Raw genomic sequence first — 26,122 nt, forward strand, 5'->3', positions numbered from 1 at the left:
GGGATTCTCTGCGCTGGATGGGAGTCAGAAGTTCTGATCCCCTACGTGCCCCGCCCCGGTAAGGGTTTCAACTGACATCTGTGTAAAATAGTTGTCAGCTGAGGAGCAGAGAAGTGGCCTGTCAAACTCCGAATGTCCCATTTGCCAAGTCTCACATGAGAAAAGTGAAGACAGGTCCCACTGGGAAAAGAAGACCTGCTTTCCAAAAGATTTATTACATAAGGGTCATGTTGCATAACATGTGCTCTGCCCAGTAGACTCGACTCCTCCTTGATTCATTCATATTTTGCAAGGTAGCTAATTAATCTCTTTTAAAAGGGGGGGATATGATGGAGGGGAATAAATGAAGGGCCTTGTGTGAATGACAGTACAGCCAGAGTCTTGCTGGAGTTCCGTCTTGGTTCTGTAAGCTAATATTGAACTTGCTTCATAAACAGCCCGGCCAGATACTGTGCAGAAATCACTGAGGTTTGTATACTTTAAGACCTTATATATTAAGGTGAAGTCTGTATCCCCATGTTCTAACCTGTCAAAATAGAACATTCTTGGTGAGTTGGGAATAACAACCACAAATCCATTTTTGGTTTCAAGTCATTTTAAGATATGCTATCTTATCACCTCAGACTTCACAGTGTGTCCTGGAGAGCGTGCTGTTTTCACCGTGATACTAAGGCACAGTGAGATTTGGTATTTGATTTAGATTATCCTCATGATTTCCCACATGATACAGAACTTGCTTCATGAAGTCACTTGCTGCTAAGCATTTCAGACCTTTACGTGGCATAAAGAGAACACCACCGCTTGGAAGTGTTTAGGGGGGAAACATGCATATTTAGAAGTAGCCGACATTTGATACGTAATTTTTCTTATGTGCTATGTATGATGCGAGACATTCTCCACCTAACGCGAGGGCAGTGCCTTCTTTTTATATCAGGAAGGCAGCCCAGCAGAGTGGTTAAAGTATGGACCCTAGAGCCGGACAGTGTGGCTTTGCCTGCCAGCTCTGCCACTTACCTGCTTTGTGATCTTGAGCAAAATACTTAATTTTCGTGTGCTCTGTTTTCATATCTACAACATGCAGGTAATAGTAAGTTCCTCCCTGACTGTGTTAATTTGCAAGATTGAGTAAATTAATATAGGCATAAAGTGCTTAGAACAGTGTTGGTATAAACAAATGTAATGTGTTAGCCGTTGGTATACAAACCTGCGAAAATGACCAGTAAGCTCTACAGTCGAGGTGAGGGGGTTTAAAAAACAAGTCTGTTTATCCTTAGTTTAGGATAAGGCTTCACCTGAGTTTGTTTTTACTTCTGTATTGAGAAAGCACTAACTAGGATGGCTTCCATCCCTCTGTTGTCTTATATTGTCTGCCTATGAGTCAGTGATCCCATAACATCTGTGGCCAAAGGATCCTCACGTCCCCGTAAATGGAAATGTGCACCACATATTTGGTAGATTGAATAAATACCATATTTCACATATCATACCCGTGCCAAATGTATGTCAGCCCTATTGTGATAATGATATCTTTATTTTAAATGTCCCTGACTTCATAAGAGCGTCGTGTATAATCAGTGAATACTCATGGGAAAGAAAAGAATAATAATATGTAATGAGCCCTTCAAATCATTCCATGTGTGAAAAGTGTCTTCATACCTGAAAAGGCTGGGGAAATAAAGCCGTTCATTCATTCAAAATCTGTATTGCGTGTCTGTCAGAGGCCTAGCATTGTTCTAGAAGCTGGGAATAAAGCACCTAGAATACAGCTGTTGCTGTCATGGAGACTGCATTGTAGTCAAAGGAGACAGGGAACAAGTAAATAAAACAAGATAATTTTAGAGACAAATAAGTGAATGGAGTAAATAAAATAGAACCGCATAATAGAGGAAAAGCCTTGTTAAAGATCTCAGCTGAGACTCAACTGAATTTAGGGTTGAGAGTTCCACACTGAGGGAATAGCAAAGACAAAACCTTTGAGATAAGAATGAATTTGATATGTTCAAGAAAAAGAAAAGAAGCTTAGGTCTTGGAAGAGGGAGGGGTCAGCAAGTGGAGGTGATACAAGGTGAGGTTTTGGAAGTAAGCAGAGACTTAATCATGTGGCAACTGTAGGCCATGGTAAGGAGATGGATTTTATTCAGAGCGTGGTGGGAAGCCATTATGCCTAGGAGTAACACGTAAGATTTGTATTTTTAAACAGTTTGGCTGCTATGTGGAGACCAAGTATAGGGGAACATAAACACTCCCAGAGAGATCCATTCAGAGCCATTAGCTGTAGCCCAGATGGACGTTGATGGCTTGGACTAGAAAGTGGCAGTGACATGGAGAGAAGCAGAAAGACTTGCAATTTATGCTGGAGTACAGACAGGACTTGGTCACAGTCTGGATGTAGGTGGTAAGCAAAAGGAAAAACCAAGGAATCCCATATTTTAAGGTCTTACTTAAGTCCTGCCTTCACAGTGAAACTTCTCCAGCTGTTCTAACTCAGTTCTCTTTCCTTTCAGTGGAGCAATTGGTTTTTGAGCTCACATCATAAGGCACAGTTCGAAGTATTTAGGATACGCTAGTGAACAAAAGAAAGATCCCTGCCCTTCTGAGGTTATGTTCTCTCCTGTACTACTTCTCTCTCTGGGCCTGTAATTCACACTAAATTGTGCGTGTCTTTGTATTCTAGTCTCTAAGTGTTTCAGATATATTTTTTTTGTTATCCAAATAGTCACCTTCTCAAGGACCAAAGACCTCTGCTTTCAGTTTGTCATGATGTCTAGCTCAGTACTGGAGGAACAAAAGTAACAGTGAAAATATATCTTTTTCATTGATAATTTCTTGTTTATAGGCTTGCCTGCCTTAAGTAAATTTGTGAAAATCCAAAATTGCAATTCAGATAATTGGAAAAGCAATCATTTTTCCATTAAAAAGGGATTATTTACTCACTGAAGAGTTACTTTAAAATAACAGACTCCCCTAATGAATGTAATTAAAAGTTTGTTAACAGGCCATTATGTATTTGTCAGGGGATGTGGGTAGAGGAACTGAAGCTAGAGTATCAGGGGCCACACAGTCAATTTAAAATTAATCCAAAATGAAGAGAAAGGAGCTGAAAATTAGAATTGTAACTAAAAAAGAAAATAATTTCTGATTTCTGAAAATTTAAACATACCAACAACTTGATAGAAGATTTTTATTTTCTAAACTTACAATATAAGCGACAATTAAATTCCTTCTTTAACCAGAGCACATTCATCCTGGCAATGAAAAGTAATCATTCTAATATACAAGAAAATTGGCTTCTGGTTACAGCTTTTAGAGTATATCTTAAAATATGAAGAAGAAAACAAAATTCATGGTTTGATGTTTTATAAGGAAAATTGAACACTTCATAAACACTCCTAGAATATCGACCCTTTTCATGCCCCTTTGTAGTCATGTTGGCATTGAGGTGCTCTTACTAGTGTAATGTTCCAGCCACAACACCTGTCCTATGAGTTAATTAAGCTTTTGAGCACAATCCAAGGAATTCAATGAATGTTTATGACTTTATTTATGTGGAACATGCTTCTGAATTCTAGAATAACTTTAAACCCAAGGTTTAAAGAAAACATCCCTTTTATAAGGGGCCCTTAAAACGTGATTCTATATTTCTCATCATGTTTCCTTTTGAAGACCATCATAATTATTTATCAATGGAAAAGAAAGCCTTTCATCAGGTAGTATGCCATAGCACAGTTCATGTGAGAGTGTAGATGCTATTCTCTTTCCTTCATTCACTCATTCATTCATTCGATACATTTGTTCAGTGCTTTCTCTGGGCAAGTCACTAGGCAAAAGCAGCAAGTCAGTGTGGTCTCTAACTCAGAAGAGCTTATAGCTTCTTGGGGGGAAAAGACAGATACACAATAGAATGTCTTAAATACTGTAAAAGACTTATTAGTGAAACGTATCGCAGGTTCAAAAGAGAGCAAGATACTTTCTTCTGATGGAAATGGAAAGGCTTCCTGGAAGAGATGGCATTTCAAATGCCACTTGAAGATAGAATTTGAAAGGAGACAGAAAGGCAAGGGCATCCTAGGAAGCGTAAGCAAGGTGATAGAACTAAAAAAATAAATAAATAAAATAATATAAAGTGTGTATGTATAAGAACCAACCAGTGCTTTGTGTAGTAAAATTTCTAGAGTGACCACTAGGTGTAAGGCACTGCCTAAGAAGCCAGAGTCAGAAAGAAAAGCATTTTGTCCTCATCCCTGGGAAATAGTTCAGTTTAGCACATCTTAAAGGATTTTCAGTTAAGTTTAAGAACTGTGATGGATGCTGAACCGAGATGTTGGGATTGTATTCTATGGCGATGGTTTTGGTGATGGAGATACTATCGCTTATCATACACTAAATCCTTCAGCATTCTGTGCACTTTAGTAAGAATTTACATGCATTAGTTCCTTCTGGTCTCCTCATAAGTGTGTTTATTCCTACTTGTCAGCTGAGAAAATGGGCTTAACAAGTCAATTAATTCATTGAATGCTGCCCAGCTGGTAAGTAGCAGAGTAGAGATTTGAACAGGTGTACGATATGAGATTGAACAGATGTACAGTATGGGATTGGACAGGTCTACGGTATGGGATTTCAGAGCCTGTATCTCACTAAGGTGAGCAAATGGAAGATATTTGAACAGGAAAGTGATTGATTCAAGCTATCCTCAAGAATTCATTTAACCACACGGGGGAATATAGTGATTAAAGAATTATGCTAGTGAACAGCTAATGAGGACCTAAATGAAGGTAACAGTAGTGAGTATGAAAAGGTTAAGGAGATGAAAAATGTCATAAAAGTAACTAACTTGGTTCAGGGGCAAGGAAGAGGGAAAGGTCAAATGCAGATTCAAATTTTAGAGTCTATATAACCAGAAAACTAGTGGTACCAGGCAGCAAAATAAAGACCACAAGAGGAGGAATGTCCCTTCTAGGGTTGGGAGGTGGGCTGGGATGACCAGTTGCATTTTGTACAAGTTGAAGTTGAGATGCCAAAGGGATTATACAGGTGAGAGGAGTCCAGCAGGTGTTCAGAAATACAAAAGCTGAGCTTGGAGAAAAGGTATTTAGACATGGAATAAATTCACATTCTTCCAATGGTACAGAGGCCAAGGACTGATAAAGGACTTCAAAACTGTAGTTTTATTAAGATGGAGAAATCAGAAGCCAGATTTATGAAGTGATAGTAAAAAAGCTGAGAAAGGAAGTGTAGGCTATGCTAAAAGGAATTAAAGGAAAATACAGAGTAGTTTATAGACTAAGAAACTAACAAAATCAGGGAAGTTTTCTTTGTTTTCTTTAAGAATGAACTGACTGAAGAAAGATGGTAACTTATAGAGTAAGATCTTGGAATTGGTGGGGCTGCATTAACTCAAGGGCACACGTGCTGGGTTAGCCAGGTGAGGGATGGCTGATGCCTCCTTCAGATTCATTCAGTCTCTTGCCACCCCTTTAATGACCGCTTAAATGCAACCTCTCTGCTAGGACTTATGCTCTCCCATGGTTTCCCTTATAGAAGCTTAAATGTTTTTTATCACATTCTTCTACCACTCTTGGTACATACATGCACCATGGACCAGTAGTCCTCAACCATCAGTGTGTTTCCAATCATTTGGAGGGTTGGTTAAAACACAGACTTCTGGGTCCCACTCCCAGAGTTTATAATTCTGCGGTCCGGGATGGAGCCTGGGAATTTGCTTTACTAACAAGTTAGTAGATGATGCAGATGCTTCTGGGTACCACACTTTGTATACCACCAAACTAAACGAAGGACCAGTACAAATAAAAGGTTTGGGAGTTTGAGGATAGCCTAGTATGCCAGGCCTGGATATGGTCTGGAAAATACTCCAGGAATCAGGCATGATTTAAAGGCAGGCAAAAAAAGAATGGAATAATTTGCCTAGCTCCTTTGAAAGAAAAATACTTCAAAGAAAGTAATAGCATAATCCCTACTGAACACAAAGTTTTCTGAGGTCTAGATTTTTAAATTTAGGTATAGATTTTTTAAAAAATGAAATAAAAATTAAAAGTGAAAACCACAGCAATGACTAGAAGTTTATTTTAATTGGGGGTGAGGGTGGTAAGGGCAGAGGGAGAGAGAATCTTAAGCAGGCTCCACTCCCTGTGTGGAGCCCTATGTGGGGCTTGATCTCAAGACCCTGAGACCATGACCTGAGCAGGAATCAAGAATCTGATGCTTAACCAACTGAGCCACCCAGGTGCCCAATACGAGTTTGTTCTAATCATGAACTAAATATTATGTGAGCCCGAAGTGCACAATTGCTATTTGGGGGAAAATAAGTATAGAGCTAGCATGCCACAGTTCCATTTTGAGCGCTATTTTGTTATTATTCGTAACAACCGAGATCATGGGGCCTGACATATGCACAGTTCTAAGAGCTGGTATGGTAATTACCATTTTGATTGCTGCATCTAATTATTCCCTTAGGTTTACCTGTCCCTGATAGTTACCATGCAAATCTGACATAAGCAGATATATCAAATCTCTGAATTTGGGTGAGCGCAATATGCTCTGTACATCACTAAAGTGTTGGCTGTGGTTGGCAAATGTGCTAAGTTGCACAACCAAAGGTCCAAAATCCTTTCTGACATTTAAAACATCAGCCATTTCAAGTTTCTTTCATTCAGTCAAATGCTCACTAAACTAACTCATCAGTGACCATCAGCCTAGCATAAGGGAAACAGCCAATCAGTCATAGCCACACTGTGCAACATGGATATATCAGAAGCCTTATTATGATCACATGATCAGATTCCACTAGGTGCAAAGTGAGATTAGATATATGAATACATGATGTATCATTTTGGATCCAAGCTCATTTCACCATGATAATCCTCCCAAATGACTGAAAAATTAGGTTTTTGGCATTGAAAAGCATAAACATCCCTGTTAATGTTATCAACCTCAAATTGTCACCTGCTGTGAATCTTTATTTAAAACCAAAAAATGCGTAAGAAAGGAAAGAAAGAAATTCTTCAGGCCTAATGGTATGCAAATAAACTATTCTGGACTAACAGAATATAGACACAGTTCATATTTTGAGAACACATTCCTTTTTGAAATAAAAAGCAATTTCAAAATAAAGATTTAGTTGCCTACCTAAAAAAAAAAAAAAAAAATTCCCTTTAAGTCTAAGTGATACCAAAAACTCCAAACTGTTGGGTGCCTGGATGACTCAGTTGGTTAAGCATCTGCCTTCAGCTCAGGTCATGATCTTAGGATCCTGGGATCAAGTCCACACTGCGATCCTTGCTCAGCAGGGAGCCTGCTTCTCCCTCTGCCCCTTACCCTTTGCCCCTGCTCTTGCTCTGTCTCTCTCTCTCTCTCAAATACAGAAATAAAATCTATTTTAAAAAAGTTTTTAAACTCCAAATTGTTATGATAAATAAGTATTTTGAGAGTTGCATTGCTTTGCTGGGCAGGAGAGGTGGGTGTCAGACGATTCGATTTCATTTTTACCTCGGCCAAGTAGTAGTTTCTGAGTAGCTGAGAGCTCTGAGAAAAATTACATGAAAGAAAGTAATTGTCAGCCTTTTAGGATATATTTGGTTCAGTGTCGTCAGAAGGCAGTCTGCCCTCTCCCTGGAATCAAGTTGCAAACACTATCCTCAATAGTAATTAGAGCTAAGCGGCAATTACAGGACGTATGATTTGTTCAGACGCACTGGCCAGCGGCTGTTTCCTAGCACCACATTTCACAGAAGCACCAGGTTGAAATGATGGAATTATTTCTCTCTCAATGTAATGCTTCGTACAGTGCTCGAATGCAGAAGTGAACGTGGACTGTAATCTTAACTACGAAGGTAAGCATTGCTGGGTGATCAGCATTTACACCTCAGGGAACTTTTTCGTGAAGGATGTGACAGAAATGTAAAACAGTTAAAATCAATTTCAGAAGAAGAGAAAAGTAGCAGAATTGGAGCAAATAGAATTTGCTAATTTCACAACTCCCCTGCCCAATAACGTCCCGGTTTTCCTAACTTGTTTTTATTTAGATTGTAATACTGGTTCACTTTGCTAAATAGAATGAAGATGTGACTGCTTGCCCACAGTTCCTTTATCTTTTTTCTTTTTGAAGCGTGTCTCAGAATAACTAGGAGGTAAAAATGAAATTCAGGTTTAATCCAAGTGTTTAGAACCCTCTCTCACTTTTCTCTTGCGAAAGTATATTTAAGCTGATGATTGTACCTATTCAGGAATTCGCATCCAAACGGACAGGATAGTGGCTGGTAGCCTGTCCCCAAATTAGGTGACGTGGGTGGTTTGCACTCTTGTCACCTGATTTTTATGATAAGCACGTTTCAAGTCTTTTTAATGTTTCATCTAGTTCAAGTCAAAATTCAAGAGTTTCATTGTTTATTTAGACCCTTGGGCATAGAAATCTCTCTGGAAACCAGGTAAGTTTAGCTCCTCAAGTGGGAGTATTGTTTGTTATGAGGATAGATGCAGTTTGTATGTATACAATAGATGCTTGTGAAATTCTCATTTTTGTTTTAATGTTATCACTTTGGGTTTCCCCACCTGAAATTCCTATTTTTTTTTCAATTTTGCCATTTTTTAAACATGAATAAAAATTATTGTTAGGAAAAAAACTTAAGAAGTCTTGGCACTAGGTAGATGTTTTTATCTCATGGTCCCCAGTAGGATTTTAGGTGGTTTGGAAAATATGGAAAGAATATCAACTTCTTTTATTCTACCTCATTGGTGAATAAGAGCTGTAAACACTGAGGATTCAGTAGACTTTTGCAAAAACTAATAAATTAAAGCCCACGAGCCTTAATTTTTCCAAGGTCCTACACACTCTGTGATGTGGGACTTCTTAGTAGATGTTGTTGCTCGGTGTAGTTATCACAATTAGACTCGTACCTGATTTTGGAAGAAAATAGTTTTCTAGCCCCGGGCCCATTGTTGGCTTCATTCTGTATATTTGCTTTGTCATGGAATCATTTCTCCCCGAGCACCATTTTCTTCATTAGAAAAATGTTGGGAGGATCGATCATGAGCCATGTAACAGGTTAGAAGTTGACTTTGTACGTGTTTAAGCACCTTGTGTTCCTCAACAAAAAGCTATAGTATTTGTATGACCCAAGACACTGATGACAAATTTCTAAATATACCCCTCAATTCTGTGGTGAATTTAAGTTCTTAACTTGCTCTACTCTGTCTTGAGTATGGCAGATACAATCATGTGAGTGTATATAAAAACAATCCTCAGTGATTGCAACTGACATGACTACTTGAGACATAAGCAGAGATGTGACCTTCATCTCACTGTTTTATCTTGTCACAGGGACAAACTTGTCCTGATACTAGTAAAATCTTGCTATTCATCTTTTGATTCATAGAAGCAAATATTGAAAACAAAATGAATGCTGTGAAAGAAGGCAAATAACAAAGTTTGAGTGCTTTCCAGTTCCCTGGCAGTATTATGGTGAGAGAGAGCAACAGAGACAAAGAGTCAAGAGAGACAGACAGGTCCATACACATGCAGAGGTAGGAAGAGATGGAAACAGAGACATGAGAGAGACAAGAGAGAGAAGAGAAGCAGAACAGATAAACAGGTGAGAGGGAGGGAGTCTAGGGAGACTGCGGGGGCTGAGAGAGACACAGAGAAAGGTGTTAGAGAAAAAAAAAGATATATAAGTCAATCAAAGGTTGGAAATAGAGATTGTGCAATTTTGGAACTTTGGGTTCTTTTTTGCATTTTCTTTAACTGGAAACACGCTTTGTCAAATTAAATACATTGAGCCCTAGGTCTGTTACTTTTCCATTTGTGTCCTTTATAGCAAAGGGAGCTTAAAAGGCTGTTTGAAGTTCAGAAGAGACCAAGAGTCAAAACAAATGTTCTTCTAAAAAAAAAAGTATTTCCATCCCTTTCTTGTCTTATAAAGCAAATCATTGACAAGGAAAATGATGTGTGCTATGATTAAATTCTCTACTTTCCATGAGACACCTTATTAAAAAAATCACCATGTCTTTGACTTTTGGTGTTCACTGGGGAAGTGAGACCAAGTCATTCGAGAAGCCAAAAAGAAATTCCATAGAAGAAAAACTGGTACAAAGTCAGTATAATGGTATAAGAATAAACATGACACGCAGGGACAGGGGTGATCATTTATGATGAATCACTTCCAACGCAGACAGTCCTTGGGCATTCACTGGAGGGCCTTATCTGACGCTGTTTTGCATATCACTAGTGCCCCAGAAGCTGCCTGAATGACTTAAAGCAAGTCACCTCAATTTCTAAGATGTCAGGACAATGGCAGATTTCCAAGAAGCCAGGTCAAGGGTTATTCATTCCATTTAATACCCACTAAAGACCCTTTGATGTGCGAGCATCCCATAGGTCACCGGACTCCGTGTTTCTCAGGATAAGGGCGATGTCACCTTGTCTCCCAGTTGGCCAGCTCCTTGGTTTGAGGAAATTAGATGTCTTGCTTAACTCAGTTGTTCCTGCTTACATAGTTTTTGCTCTGTTCTACTTCATTCTGTACAGATTTCTACAACATGATTAAAGATAAAAGGGAAGAAACTCATTTTCGGAGTGAGATGTTAGGAACTTCCAAATTTAGTGCTAATTCTAGTCTTCTCTGTAAAAGTAAGCCAAACTTAACCACTCTTCCTTCCCTCCTCAAATCACTCTCAACTTCTGCCCCAAGTGAACCTCACTGTCTCCCCATTACTTACAATATTTGCTCACTCCGTTCCTGGCATGGCCGGATTAGTCACCCCATACCAGGTTTCCACGGGGATGAAATGGCAGTTTTCATGCATCCTGACTGCCAAGGGGGAGCCATCTCTGCATTTTCTGGATGGAAATGGCTTCTTGACTGATGGAGGACCAAATGTAGCCTCATCTATGACAGTCACCAGGATTATAATCCAATAGAATTTGTCTTGAATTCTCTATAGTGAGTGCATTAATAATATGGAAACTGTGGACTATGTAGGCAAAGGAAAATGGTTTGTATAGCACACTTGTTGCTGCCCTGTTTCTTCCCAAATTGTGCTTTCTGGGAGCCTATTACTTTTTTTTTTTTTTTTTTTTTTAACATGAGCAACAACTTTTGAATAGCTTTAAAAGGTTTGGTTAATATTTAAGCTAAGGAAATCTCTCTTCTCTACCAAGGTGGGAGTAGAGAAAACTGGCAGAGTAAATATTAACTCTGTTTCTTTAAATTGAGCAAGCTTCTGGAGGAAAAAAATATCTTTTTAAAGGACCATTAAGTAAACCACTATTCCTTTTCCCACCCAATTGGTTCTTAAATGCAAATAGCCAAGTCACTGAATGCAAGAACTGAAATTCTCTGAAACTAGGGGGGCAAAACATTTTGTATCCTGGAGCTAGAATTTATATGTTGACCTCCTGAGTTGCTGCATGCATCCCGCTCAGCCTGGCCCTTTTGTGAGCTGCAGAAGACAGGCCTAAAGACAGACCCAGAGGCCTCAATGGTCTTGCTGCTTTGATCTGCTCCAGTGGAAGGTCAGTTTGCCATAGCTTGGAAAAAAATGTGTCTTTTTAGATAGTATGTTTATTGCAGTTACTGATAAAAACTTCAGTGTAAAAATCACCAGCAAATGTATGCATGCCTCCTGCTATGAAGCTATTTGAATTAGTTATATTGACCTAAACAGTAGAGTTGAAAGCAGAGTTTTAATGGGGTTTGTTGTTCTTTTTTATTCCATTGGAAATATTGAGAGAATTATTTAAAATGAGGTGTTGTGATCAATCTGCTGTTCTTTAAAATAGAAGGAGATGTTGGCACTTGGCTGCAGTGCTTTTCTCTTTGATATAATTTCTTTATTCATATTAATAAAACATTAAAATTAAAATCTCAGTGAAAAATGAATACCTCTAAATTTCAGTCAAAACTTGAAAAGAAAACAGACCAAATACAAATCTCTTTAAATTTTTAAAGAAGATCAAGACTTCAACATATGATTCTTGTACATCTTTATATAGACTTAAATATTCAAAGCAGTGTCTCTGGGCAATGGGAACTCTAAGTGTGATTATACCATCAGTCAGGTATCATGCTGCATTAAATTCTCTTAATCATTTATCTCATGTAAAACAAGGGGTAGATTCTTAAATTATGTTTACCCCCCCAAATTTTACGAAATAGAATTCCTCTAGAAGTATTCAACAGTTTGAAAACATAGTTGTTGCTTTTCCTACGAAAGACTGTATTATTTAGAAGGTTTCTAAAATAAGCCATGGTTCTATGTAGCCATTAGGTCCTTCACATGCTGTGAAGGGAGAGCAAAAAGGTTCCTCTGTAACAGAAAGAAGCTCAACTTTATGAAAGCATCTTGATGCCATAGAAAGGAGTCACTGGGCAAATGTAGCTCAGGACCATCTCCCTCGTCTTTTTGCCAGAAAGTTTCGTCAGGCTACCATGACCTCCCAATCCACTCTTGACCTCAGACAATTTTAGTAAAGCCCTGTCTGGAGATAATTTTGGCTTCTCTAAAGACTTAGTAATTTAGGAACTAAGCACATGACATTCCCTTTTGATAAGTCAGGTGTATTAAAAACTATTTCAAAAAATGACAAAGCACTTGCCAGAACCCTGTTTTTCCTTCTTTGAGTTTCCTTTCTCGCATGGTCATGCTTAATCATATCAGCTTGCAAGTGGAAAAATGATAACAAAGCAAAAATGTTGTAAACTCAGCTCCAAAGAAGACAATTGGTCCTCAAGACCTTTTTTGAAAACCAGTTATCTTTTTTATTTAAATTCTGAAATTCTCAGATTTTTCAATTCTGCTTCCAAAAGGATGACAATGAATGCAGTATGCCACATGTTTAATCAAACTATTTTATACTATAGAGTAAAAAAAAAAAGAAGAAGAAAATCTTACCCTTTTTGCAATATAAGAAAGTCAGTACATGGACAACATATTCAGGTATAAATGAATCACCACCTAGCTCTAAGTATTCTATTGCCACACATTCTAAAAGTCATCCTTTGCATCTTAGGAAAGGATTCATCGTTTTGTGTAAAAGTTGGCATATTACTACTAAACCCAAAGGACGTTGTGGCTTAAAATCTATCATGCTGTGGCTTCACTGCTGTTTTTTGATGCAGCACTTCATTATTGCCCATAAACTTCAGTGTGGTACTCAGAAGGATTTATTTTTAAATGCAACATTCTTCCTGGCTGCTGCTGTTGGAGCTCTTTGGAGGGAACCCTGAGGTGCCCCCAAGGGAGACTCCGGAGCAGAACCACCAATTGTTAGGATTTTATAGACTCAGTTCTAGATCCGTGTTTTTCTCTTTGGCATCAGTAGATTCTGTGTCATTCTCTTCCATCCACTTATGAAATTCAGCAAGGAAGCATTAACATGAAAGGAAACTTTATTTTCTCACAAATCATTTTGAACAGAATCAAGCTGGCAATGGAAAAAAAAACATCATATTCATCCTAAAAGTATACAAACTTGACAGTGTTTGAAGATGTTCTTCTTATTGGAGAATTTTGCCTGTATTTGCCCAGTTTACTAAAATTATTATCGTGGAACACATTACTTTTAAAAAGTTTCTGTTAGAGAAAACATGCAGAAATGTGCAAAGTGTACAGTTGAACTAAACATACCTGCATAACTGGCACAAAGACAAAAGAGAATTTCCAGCACCCTGCAAGCCCCTCTGTCGCTCCCCCCACCCTTCCTACAAGGATAGCCCTATCCTAACAGTATAGATTAGTTTTGCATGATTTTGTACTTTGTGTAAATTGGTGTCATACAGCATGTTGATATTCTCCCTCATTTTAGTTTTTTCCTCAACATTATACTTAAAAGTTCTATTTGTTATTGCATATAATTATAAATTATTTATTCTCATTTCTATATTTCATTATGTGAATGTTTTACTGCATGAAGAACCAAAATTATTTATTTCTACTCTTGATGAGTTAATCAGCTAATTTCCAGTTTGAGGCTATTATAAATAGTATTGCAATTAGCGTTCTAGTACATATCCTTCCTATTGAGTAAATACCTAGAAGGAGAATTGCTGAGTCATAGGATAATGTATATATTAAGTTTTAGTAGATATTGCTATTTAGTTTTTCAAAGTAGTTCTAACACTGATAGTGATATGAAGGGGCACCTGCAACCCAATGTTTATAGCAGCAATGTCCACAACTGCCAAAATACGGAAAGAGTCCAGATGCCCATCAACACATGAAATGGATAAGGAAGATGAGGTATCTATATACAATGGAAAATTACTCAGCTATCAAAAAGAATAAAATCTTGTCATTTGCAATGATGTGGATGGAACTAGAGGGTATTATGCTAAGCGAAATAAGTCAGAGAAAGACAAATACCATACGATTTCACTCATATGGTGGAATTTGATAAATGAAACAGATGAACATAGGGGAAAGGAAGGAAAATAAAATGAGAGGAAAACAGAGGGAGGCAATCCTAAGAGACTCTTAGCTCTAGAGAACAAGCTGAGGGTTGCTGGAGGGGAGAGGTGGGTGGAGGGGGATGGGGGTTACTACTGGGTGATGGGCGTTAAGGAGGGCACATGATGAAATGAGCACTGGATGTTGCATGCAGCTAATGACCTCTACAGCACTGACCTCTACCTCTGAGACTCATAATACAATGTGTTTAATTAAATTGAATTTAAATTAAAAAAAATTTTTTTAAAGCCATACAAAGTAGTTGTAACAATTGACACCAGATGGGAGGTTGGTGGGGGATGGGTTGAATAGGTGATGGGGATTAAGGAGTACACTTGTGGTGAACACGAGGTGATGTATGGAAGTGATGAATCACTGTATCATACACCTGAAACTAGTCTTATGCTGTATGCTCACTAACTGGAATTTAAATAAAAAGTGAAAAAAAAAAGTTATAGTTGCTCCATATCCTTTTTTTTTTTAGTTGCTCCATATCCTCATCAACACTAGATAATCTCTATCTTTCTTCATTGTAGCCATTCTTATGGGTATATAGTGATAGCTCATTGCAGAATTTGCATTTCCCTAATGACTAATGAAGTTAAGTATTTCTTCATGTTTACTGGCCATCTTTGTATATATTTTCATGAAGTGATTAATCTACTCATTTGTTTCTATCGTGTTTTCATTTTCTCATCGATCTTTAGGAGTTCAGTATTCTAGATTAAAGTCCTTGTCCAAATACATGTTTTATTATTATCTCCCACTATGGATTGCCTTTTCATTTCCTTAATGTATCAGTCCCACAGCTTTATTCTTCATAGAGTATATTGTCAATTTTTTTTCTCTTATGATTGACATCTTTTTTTCAAGATTTATTTATTTATTTGAGGGAGTGGCAGAGGAAGAGAGAGAATCTCCAGCAGACTCCCTGCTGAGCACATAGCCCAAGGCCTGGCTCCATTTCACTACTTTGATATCATGACCTGAGCTGAAATCAAGAATGAGATGCTTAACTGACTAGGCCACGCAGGTGCCCCTATGATTAATATCTTTTGTTTCCTATTTAAGAAATCCTTGCTGGGTGCCTAGGTGGTTCAGGAGGCTGAGCAGCTGTTGATTTTGGCTTAGAGCATGATTTCATGGGTCATGGGATTGAGCCCCACTTGGGGCTCCACACTCAGTGGGGAGCCCACTAGGGATTCTCTCCTGCTGTCCCCATGCTGCCCTGCCCCACCCCACCTCCTGCTAGTGCACACACAAGTGCTCTTTCTCTCTCTAGAATGAATAAATAAATCTTTAGAAAAAAGAAATCTTTGCCTACTCCAAGGTCATTAATCTTTGCTTACTCCAAGGTTCTGCTTTTTTCTTTCTTGTTTTACGTTCTTAACCAGATATGCTAAGAATACCTTGAATCCTTAAGAATTTTCATTTTAATACATTCAATTTTCTCCATGTTTTTTGCTTATGCCTTTCCCCCCGCTATTATCCCATATCCACCTCTCAAAATACCAATCATTCCTCAAGGCTTATCTTAAGAGATAATTCATCTATGAAAACATTTATGAACCTAACTCCTAACCAGATGTAATTTCTTTCATGAAACTCTTTAACATTTTGTTGATAATTTATGATCTCTTACATATCCTACCTTTTACTATTAATGAATTTAAGTATTTATGCTTTCCTGGGATATGGCATAGTGTGAGAAGAGTAGGAACGGTTCATAACACAGTAACCAAAGCTTATTGAATACTTGCTGTGTGTCAGCATAGGATTAAGCATTTTGTATGGAAAAATCTGAATTAGTACTCCTATGAGTCCTATGCTGTAGCTACTCTTATTTTCCCCAGTGTATAAAAAAGAATATAGCGGAATAAAGAAATAGAATTACTTGTCCACGTGTCACAGGATTTCTTTCTCCTTCAGTGCCCACTGTTCTTGGTCATGCCTCTTCCAAGAATGAAGAGGTAAACCAGACAGAGGGATGGGCAGTAAAGCCAAGTTTACTGAATGATAGCAAAGTGATAAGTACAAAGCTCCCCAAGAGGGAAGGGACTCAAGAGGGCCACAGGAGTTTTTAAGTCTAGGGTTTTTTATGGGCTTGTTGGTAGGCTGTTTTAATCTGATTAAGCATGCATGCACCTGTCATCCAATCAGGTTGTAGTCCTCTATCTATCACATGGGAAGGGGTGGAGGGCTTCTTCTAGGGTGATGTAAAATCCTTTAAGGGTGGTTTCCTCTTAGGGCAGGGGCCCCTTGTCCCTTTCTTCCAACTATCTTTCATCACAAGTTTGCACAAGAAAGTGGTAGACCTGAAAGTCATCAACTTTCTCCTGAATTGGTACATTTCACTTCTGTAGAAGAGCATTGCCTAAAGGACATGCCAGGCATTATAATCATTCCAGAAGCTCTGTAGAGAAAGAAAGAAAGGAAAGAAAGAAAGAAAGAAAGAAAGAAAGAAAGAAAGAAAGAAAGAAAGAAAGAAAGAAAGAAAGAAAGAAAGAAAGAAAGAAAGAAGAAAGAAAGAAAGGAGAGAAAGAAGAAAGAAAGGAGAGAAAGAAAGAAAGGAGAAGAGAAAGAGAAAGAAAGAAAAGAAAGAAAGAAAGAAAGAAAGAAAGAAAGAAGAAAAGAAAAAAAGAATGAAAGAAAGAGAAAGAGGATTGTTTCATGCTCAAGAAATGGAAAGCAGAAATTATATCTGCCTAGACATTCACAGTGCCCATTAGTATATTATAAGCTCCAGGATGTCTTGCAAAAAAAGAACCACTTTAAACTTTGTTGAGGCCAGCATTTTCTAAATGTATTTGAGGACAGAATCTTTTTCACTTAAGAACTTTACATATAACCTACTTTATGGAGTGATGGCCGGGCTTTAGAGCCAGACAAGCAAGAGTTTAGACCCACGCCCTACCACATACTAGGTAATCTCAATCTCTTTAAGCCTTACCTTTCTCACATATAATATATAGGTAATAATACAAACTTCATAGAATTATATTATAATTTAATAAAATAAGAGACACAAGTCATTTAGCAATACCTCACATAGAGTAAAATCTCGTTAAATGATAGTAATTGTTAATATTTTATCCTCTTTTAAAAAGTAAAATTCTGACTCCATTTATAACCCCTATATCTGTCAGCACTATGCCTTTACAACTGCTCCTCCATAAGTATTTATGGAATTAAATAATACTATTATTTGGGAATGTTATTTCTAGATAAATATATTCTAGAAGCTCTCTTACACGGTATTTTAAAAAATATTATGTATTTTAATTATTTCAGTAACATTTATTACATTAGAGTCAATTAAAAGTTTCAACTAATTCCCAGCTTTGAAGAAGATCCAACATTTTAAATATCTTAATTCGATGGTAAAATGCTATCTGCCTCTGGAGAGTGTGTCTATATAAATGAAGTGTTTTCAAGTGTGTAATTTGGTGACCATAGCATAGCACTAAAGAACAGAATTCAGTAGTCAAATTTCCTGGTTTCACTATTGTCTTTTCCACGTACAAGATGTATGTTATTGAGCTTATCTTCTTTCTGACTCAGTTACCCACCTGTAAAATGGGACTAGTGATAGTATCTTATTTGGTTATGGTGAACACTTATGTATATATTATACATATTTATGCATATACTCTTTTAATATATGCATACATGAATATATAATACACTATCATGTATAATGGCATAAATGATAGAAATATATGATTTGCTATATATAAGCGAGTATATATGGGTATACGTATACTTACAAGTACGTATACTTATGTACACACATATGTAATGTGCTTCGGGTAGTGCCAGGCATATAGTATGCACTATAAAAATGTTATCTCTGTTATTATTATTAGGTGGCCTTTTCAGAAACAAAACCCTTTATCAGTCACATCTCCTATTCACATAGTCATCTTCTTGTGACACACTTGATCTCTTGATAAATTTGTTTTCCTCACATGGCAGACTGATGAAAGAATGGAAATGATGAGGGGGGTGGAGAGGAGATGCTGGTTGGTGATTGTTGCTGTAAGAGGGAAAGTTGGAAAGTTACTCAGGGTAAGAAGTGACAAAGCTGAGAAAGCAGTCAAAAGAGAGAAAACTGGGTTTGGTAGAGCCTCTGAAATGCCACTCATTTTAATTTCTTTAAAGATATCTTTGGGAGTTCTGCAATTGGCATTGCCTCCACCCGATAGCCTTTTATACTATGTTAAGCTTTTTATTTCAGTACTCACTATGGCAGACATACATAATAATGGCATAAGAAAAAACGACTTCAATGGAATATAGGAAAGATTTGGTTTCATTCTGTAAATGCTTCTCCTTACAGTTTTTCTGTGACTTTGGCATTACCTCCTTCTAACACTGAGGTGTTTTCTTTGCTCGTGTTATGCTACATAGAGAACCACTAGGAAGCCTCAGAGCTCTCACCTAAATCTTCAAGGTTATATTTCTAAAAGTCAAAGACTAACGCAGTAATTTCACATGTCACCTAACCCTCAAATGAGGTTTTATTGTGATGGATTATGACATAATCTAGTGACATAATAAAGCACCTATTATGTTACAGAGGCAGTTGGCTGAATAATAGTTTTATGATCGTGGTGGTGAGTTGTCTTTTGTGTATTATTAGTCTCATGGTTATAGATGAATACAACTTGGATTTTGCAATGAAAATGAAATTTGGGGAAGTGGGGTAATTGCATTCTTATGGGAAAGTGTATGAACATGTAGAATTTCCATGTGAGAGCAGTGACTATTAGATCTTTTAGGTATGCATGCATGCTTGTGCATATTTCATTTTAGGTCAGAGAGTCTGATGTATATACACAGTAAAATTCAGTGATTTAAAAATCTTTATTGGGGCACATGGGTGGCTCAGTTGGTTGAGCATCTGACTTGTGATTTCGGCTCAGGTCATGATCTCACGGTCCTGGGATCAAGCCCCAGTTTGGCTCCACACTTGGGAGACTATGCTTGAGATTCTCTCTCTCCCTCTACCCACCCCCACCCTGCTTTCTCCCTGAGTAAATAAAACCTTCAAAAAATAGAATGAAAATCTCTATTGCCAAATAAGGTGAAGCCCTATCATGACTTGATTCATTATGATATATACAAGATTATATCCTATACTTTGAAATAGAACTACATATAGGAGATGTCTTTAATAATATTGCCAAATAGTTCATACAAAAGACAAAGGTAAGTCCTGTCTCATGAGCATAGCAATGTAAAAGATACTTTATACCATGTTTTATGCTCATTATATTTGCAACCCTTTCTTTTTTCTCAGCAAATTTTAGAGATAACTAAGCATTTTTTTTCAGGGTACAATGTATTCTGGCGAAATTTCTGCTTTATCTCCCACCAACTGTTGGGCATCCCAAGGTGAGGAGAAATGCTTTCCAGCAGCAGGAGCAGCAGCAAAATCTAGAATAAGGTGACAGCAGGATTAAAGCCTAACCTAACTTGTGGGGGGTGAGGGGGAGCACTTCATCCCCATTGATTTCCCATTTGCAAAAACTTCCTTTGAAACAATGGTTTAGGTAAAGCCATATGAAAAAGCAGGTTTTAAAAGTGAAAACAGCAAGGTTGAGGTGAGGGGAATTGATGAAAGCAGTTTATATTTATTCAGGAGATCTACCAGTACTTTAAAACAATCTGTGTTTAACATGGCAAATTGTCTGTCATTAAAATGCTAATGAATGGTAAACAGCTGCTAAGTTTTTATGCTAATGAACGGTGGCAGCTAAGTAGTTCTCAAGCCTTGTCTTTATTAGCATAGATATTTGATTGGGTAAAGGGGATCATTGTGCATTCTGACCTTTGTTGATGGAGCAATCTGTTTGTCAAGTTCCATGTTGCATTATGTTTGATTTGAGTTTGTTAGTACAAAATGACTCTTGCCAGGCCCTCCGATATCTTGTACTACATGGACTTAGAGAAAGAATTTTGCTTATGGCGGGGGGCAGAGGAGGGGGACCCATGATGGCAAAATAATTTGTTCATCAGGCAACTTTAAGTAGAATAATTCTGTATATGTTTTAGACTTTTGACTTCTGACAATTATAATGATTGTGAATTATAAAAGGCCACCGGTCTAAAATAAGAAATACCTTTTTTTTCAATTTAGCTAAGATTTTAAAGCAAAGCTTTTAAAATAAAGATTTTAATAAGTGCTTCTGCAACATTGAAATACTGACATAATATATCATCTTAGATCTATAAGCTCTGAAGTTAGCCATGAGTGTAACATTACCTAATTACAAGAAAAATGTGTAATTAAATACAGAGTAGTTATGTGAATGCCCGACTGAGATCAGAGTATTTACTTTGGCATCAGAAATAACCATTACTGTTTGATCTATACTTTTGGTTGATTCTATTTTTGCTGAGTCCTACTCTATATTCGCTAATGGATGGGGCTGACCTAAAGACTTGCCATTACAGATAAATGTTTCAGATGCCTTTTTCTTTTTTTCTATTTTGAGGATCAATGTAAATGAGGCATGATAGTCCATTAAACACTATTACTAATAATGTTCTGGAATGACTTAAAATATAATGCAGAGTTTATTAAGGAAATCCATTATCAAAAATATATCATTGAAATAGAAATTTTAATTATTCTGGAACGCTGTGTGAGAACATTGGAGGAAATTTTAATAGCTGGAGTATTTTCCCGTACTGTTTATTCCTCCTTGAAGTCAGTAGGAGATTTTTGGCTTATGATTATTTGTGGTCCTATACAGTCACAGTGGGAGAAGTTGGAACCCTCATACACTGCTTGTGGTACTATAAAATGGTCAGGCCATTTTGGAAAACAGCCTGAAAGTTCTCAAAAGGTTAAACTATATGATTTATGATTAACCATATAACCCAACAATCCCCAATTCTACTCTTGGGTATGTACCTAAGATAACTGAAAATATATCTCCACACAAAAACTTATGACAAATGTTCATAGCAGCGTTATTCATAATAGCACAAGCATGGAAACAACCCAAATGCCCATCAACTGATGAATGAATAAAGAAAAACGTGTTACATCTACAATGGAATATTATTCAGCCTTAAAAAGAAATGAAATTCTCATACATACTTCCACATGGATGAACCTTAAAAACTTTATGCCAAGTGAAAGAAGCCTATCACAAAAGAACTCATATTGTTTTACTTCATTTAAATGAAATATCCATACTAGGGGCTTCTGGTTGACTCAGTCCCTTGACTCTTGGTTTCAGCTTTGGTCATATTCTCGCAGTAGTAAGATGAGCCCTGTGTCGGGCTCCTCGGAGTGTGCTTCAGATTCTCTCTCCCTCTGCTTCCCCCTCAGCCCCTCCCATACTCGTGCAGGAGCATGTACTCTGTCTCTCAAGTAAATAGATGAAATCTTTAAAAATGAGGGAAAAAAAAAAAAGAAATATCCATAATAGACAAACCTAGAAACAAAATAGATTAGTGATTGCCAGGAGCTAGGGGTGTTGAGAGGAAATGGGGAAAGACTGCTAATGGGTATGGGATTTCTTTTAGGGATTGTGAAAATGTTCTAAATCGATTGTGGTGATGCACACAACTCTGTGAATATGCTAAAAACCGTTGAATTGTGCACTTTAAGTGGGAGAGTTGTCTGGTATGTGAATTATATCTCCATAAAGTTATTTTATTTAAAAAAAAATTTTTTTAAAGGCACCCTAGAGCCTGTCTCCCAGAGGGCCACAAAAGAATGCTTGTTGCTGGCGAAGAGTGCTTTAGATCCTCCACACATGGGTTAGCCCAGATTCCTAAAAAGATGACAGCTAATATAATTGTTAAAAAGGGGTAGTTGTGACAATAATACAGGGCTCGTTAGAATTAAAGTTGGAGACAAGTATTTGAGTTTCTGTCCTAACTTCTCCCCATCCCCCAATACCCTGCCCCCCCTGAACAGTAATCACGCCTTTTGGCAGTAATCACTCCTTTTAAGTTCTCTAACTATCCAATGTCTAGACTACTTGTTTCCCTCAAAGTAAGGGCAACTTTCAGTTTGGTTTTTTTAGAGATAAAATTGTTTGAGTCATAATTTTCTCGGGAGCAGGCAGTGACTAGGAGTCCAAGGTTTTTTCCCCCTTGTAAAAACCCTATAATTATCCCTGATTTGCATAAAACATGCCTACCAGCCATTCAATAACTCTGAATAGTAAAGAGCATCTGGCTGCAAGAGGCTCCTCCCCTCCTCTCTCCTACATTTTTGGCTAGTCAGAGACAATGGTTGAACAACAGGATGATCTCATTCTGCCCACCGGCCAGCAGGATCTGTGCACTGTGTATCTCTGCCGGGTCTGAGCGGCCCTTGCCCCTTGCCATAATGCAAGTGTTCTGCATCACTGTCGGACAGGATGAGCAAGAAGACCCCTTTTAACTGTATTTTCTCCTCCTGTGCCATTTGCTTACTTTCAGCATAACTCTCTTGCTCTCAGGTTGCAGCTCAGCAGTCCTGTTTTTGCACGGTAGGTTGGGGAGGGAGATGGATGTGAGCAAGAGATTGAATTCGTTTTTGTTTTGTTCTTGGCAGGCAGTACATGCCACACTACTACACTTCCTGCTCTTGTGCGCACACCTACCCTGATGATGCAGCCGTCACTGGATATCAAACCATTTATGTCTTTTCCAGTGGACAGTAGTTCTGCTGTTGGGCTCTTTCCAAATTTTAACACAGTGAGTAAATGTATTTTTATTTTGTGTCCTCCTCAATCTCTTTCGTTACAGTTGTGAATAGGCAACAGATGTAGTCTGTTTCCAAAGTGTGTAATTTTAGACCTTCTTCTGGTTACACTGATCAGTTGTATTATGGAAGGTAATCCTCCCCCCATGGGAATTAGTCCAAACAATAGCTGGCATATTTATTTTACAAATATATCCCCAAGTGACTTTTCACCTGTAGCTTCGAGCAATTTTGATAGACTTCGATGGCTTGAGAACCCATATTATTTCTGCAGTGCTGTTCACATGCTCACGAAGACAATTTGGAGCTACCAAGCTCCGAATTGTGATTTTTTTTCCCTACTACTGGAGAGAAAGAAAGCATATGCTTTGACTACCTGGATACATTTTTATTTGGGACATATTTTAGGTCTTATACCAAAAGAATTTTTATTGGGAAGTTGTGGACTGTGTGAATGTGACTCTCTTATTTAAAAAAAAAAAACATTTTTAATCTACATATTAATTGTCTGTGTGATACTTTAGCATTCCCTTTAAAACATACGAAAAATATTGGTGAATCACCTATAATTACCAATGTTCTTCATTCAGGTCAGCTGACTGTTTAACCGAATGAAAGACATTTTGTAGGCATGCCAAGTGGAGCATGACACCTTTCAACAATAGAATTTAGCATAAAATCTGCCCATAGACAAATGCTAAGCTTGTAGGAAGAGAAAAGGTTAAACAGTTCAGGTGATTGTATGAATTATTTGTTTAGTCTATAAATGCAGTCAGTTGGGGCATGATGGTCTACATGAATGATAGAGCATTATAGAAGCTGCCATAATCAAGAAAAAGAATTGCATTATCAACACCACCAGACAGAGAACATCTGAAGTACTGCCAAGTGTTTCCTTTTGCAAACTTATCTTCTGCATGAAGTGAAACAGAGGGTTTTTCCTCAAGGGTTGTAAATAAAATCTGCTGACAGGCTTTCTGTCATGGCTTAGTGTTATAAGGTAATTAGGGGGTAGGGGATCAGCCAACTTTTTAAGGAGCACTGGCTTTGACTTAACGAATAAACAGTTGAATGTTCTTGTCTTTTCTGGGCTTTTCAAAGACAAGTCAAACAGTATATTAAAAAAAAAAACCAAAAAAAAAAACAAAACCAGAAAGGCATAAACAGGTGAACATTGCTTCTAGTGCAGTGGAGCAGCTCAGAGAGGGAAACCATGCCTGCCCTGATCACATTAATCTATCAGGAGTAACCACCCAAAACATGACATGCCATTTCAGAGAACTTGAACTCAGGCTTGCCTCTTGTATCCTCTACCAAACCTTGGGTGATGCATTCCAGACGTAGTTGAATTAAGCTATACTTATTAAAATGCATACTAGCTATTTGTATTTTGATTAATGTGTATTTAGAAGACAGCATTTGTGGCCACTGCAGAAGTCCAGCCACTATCAGGAAGCAGCCCTGATGAGGTGGGTAGGCATGAAGGGCTCCTTACTGTAGTTCATTTCTTTTTAACACAAATAATACGCGGATACTTATTTCAAAGATTTAAATGAAACGTGAACATTCAAAGCAAAATGTGAGTCACCATTCCCTGCCCCTGTGTCCATGTGTACTCCCTTCATTAGAGGAAAGTACCCTCGTATGCATTCTTGTCTAGAAGTATTGCTATGAACGTACCTAACAGGAAGCTGATCCCAGTTGCCTTTCTACAACTGCTCAGATGGTCAGCACTGATCTCTAAGTTACCTTTTTCTTTTTGCTAAGTTACTTTTTTCAACTATCAAAATGTCCTACATATACCTCTCTGTTTTTAGAGCTATAAAAAATGCAGAGTGCCTTCATAAGGTTTTGTTAGGTAAAAATACAGCTTCACAATGGTTTACTAATGTTGTGTAGACTGACAGACACACTAATTTGCCTTTTCGTTTGTTTGTTCCATATAGCAACTAACTTTATGAAATACTTGAGAAAACCCAAAGAATAACTCTAATAGAAGTTCATTTTTTACATAAACTTGTAATTTTTTACATAAACTTGTAATTTTCAAATGAAAATACTTCTAGCTAAGGTTAAGAATATAGCAAAGAACTACATGAAATACTCATTTTACTCTCATATTACATCACATCATATCACATTACATTACATACATTTTATATCCAAGTCATTTCGTGGACAGAGAGCATTTCTGGTCGTATATTAAAAATTAAGTCATTGCAAGTGGGACCCTCTGTCATCTAGTAAATAAGGGAATTTTTAGGATCATTGGGTTACCTTTGATTTTTTTTACTGAGTTACAGTTTCAGTTGCTCTAATCCTTTTCCTGCAGACTTTTCCATCCTAGTGTCTAACTTATCTAAGTAGATTTCCTAGGACAATTTCATAAAAGTCATTGTCCACATTTTTCTAGGAAAACATTTTTATATCACTAATTATACTAGATCATTATATACTTATGATGTTTTGTATCCCTCAAAGAACTCAAACCTTAGAACATTTTAGTAGACTTTGATTAAAATTCCTATTGTCTAGAGGAAGAGAAAGTGTTAGTAAAGGAAGAACTGAGACTTGAATTAGAACCTCCTAACTTCAGGGGCACCCTGACTCAGTTCATTGAGCATTACTACTCTTGATCTCAGGCTTGTAAGTGTGAGCTTCCCACCCCCCCCCACCCCCATTGGGAGAGATTACTTAAGAATAAAATCTTTTTAAAAAATCTACTGACTGGGATCCCTGGGTGGCGCAGCGGTTTGGCGCCTGCCTTTGGCTCAGGGCGTGATCCTGGAGACCCGGGATCGAATCCCACATCGGGCTCCTGGTGCATGGAGCCTGCTTCTCCCTCTGCCTGTGTCTCTGCCTCTCTCTCTCTCTGTGACTATCATAAATAAATAAAAATTAAAAAAAAAATCTACTGACTTACAAACTCCTGTTCTGGCACATCCATGT

The 26,122-nt window shown here is 37.6% G+C and overlaps 1 protein-coding gene and 1 long non-coding RNA gene across 23 annotated transcripts in view; one reads left to right on the forward strand and one right to left on the reverse strand.

Moving 5' to 3' along the window:
* The window catches only part of ZNF385B (zinc finger protein 385B), a 387,675-nt gene that overhangs the window by 266,807 nt on the left and 94,746 nt on the right, over positions 1-26,122 (forward strand). For 12 of the 22 annotated variants that reach the window (XM_072811297.1, XM_072811276.1, XM_072811280.1 and 9 more), the window contains one exon: positions 23,024-23,166. The exons of 1 other annotated variant lie outside the window; for it this stretch is intronic. In XM_072811297.1, the coding sequence (XP_072667398.1) occupies positions 23,024-23,166 (143 nt within the window). Of the gene's footprint in view, positions 1-1,858; positions 2,066-7,667; positions 7,848-11,278; positions 11,528-18,394; positions 18,529-19,008; positions 19,077-19,132; positions 19,242-19,832; positions 19,858-19,885; positions 19,910-23,023; positions 23,167-26,122 lie in introns of those variants that run through there. 9 more of the 22 variants (XM_072811290.1, XM_072811281.1, XM_072811287.1 and 6 more) reach the window with 9 other exon arrangements.
* On the reverse strand, positions 197-1,740 carry LOC140624435 (uncharacterized). The gene is made up of 2 exons (XR_012023926.1): positions 1,657-1,740; positions 197-526 (listed from the first exon to the last, which is right to left on the reverse strand). It is a non-coding gene; the product is annotated as an uncharacterized lncRNA (long non-coding RNA).

Source organism: Canis lupus, chromosome 34 (assembly GCF_048164855.1).
Source record: "Canis lupus baileyi chromosome 34, mCanLup2.hap1, whole genome shotgun sequence".
Classification (NCBI taxonomy): domain Eukaryota; kingdom Metazoa; phylum Chordata; class Mammalia; order Carnivora; family Canidae; genus Canis; species Canis lupus.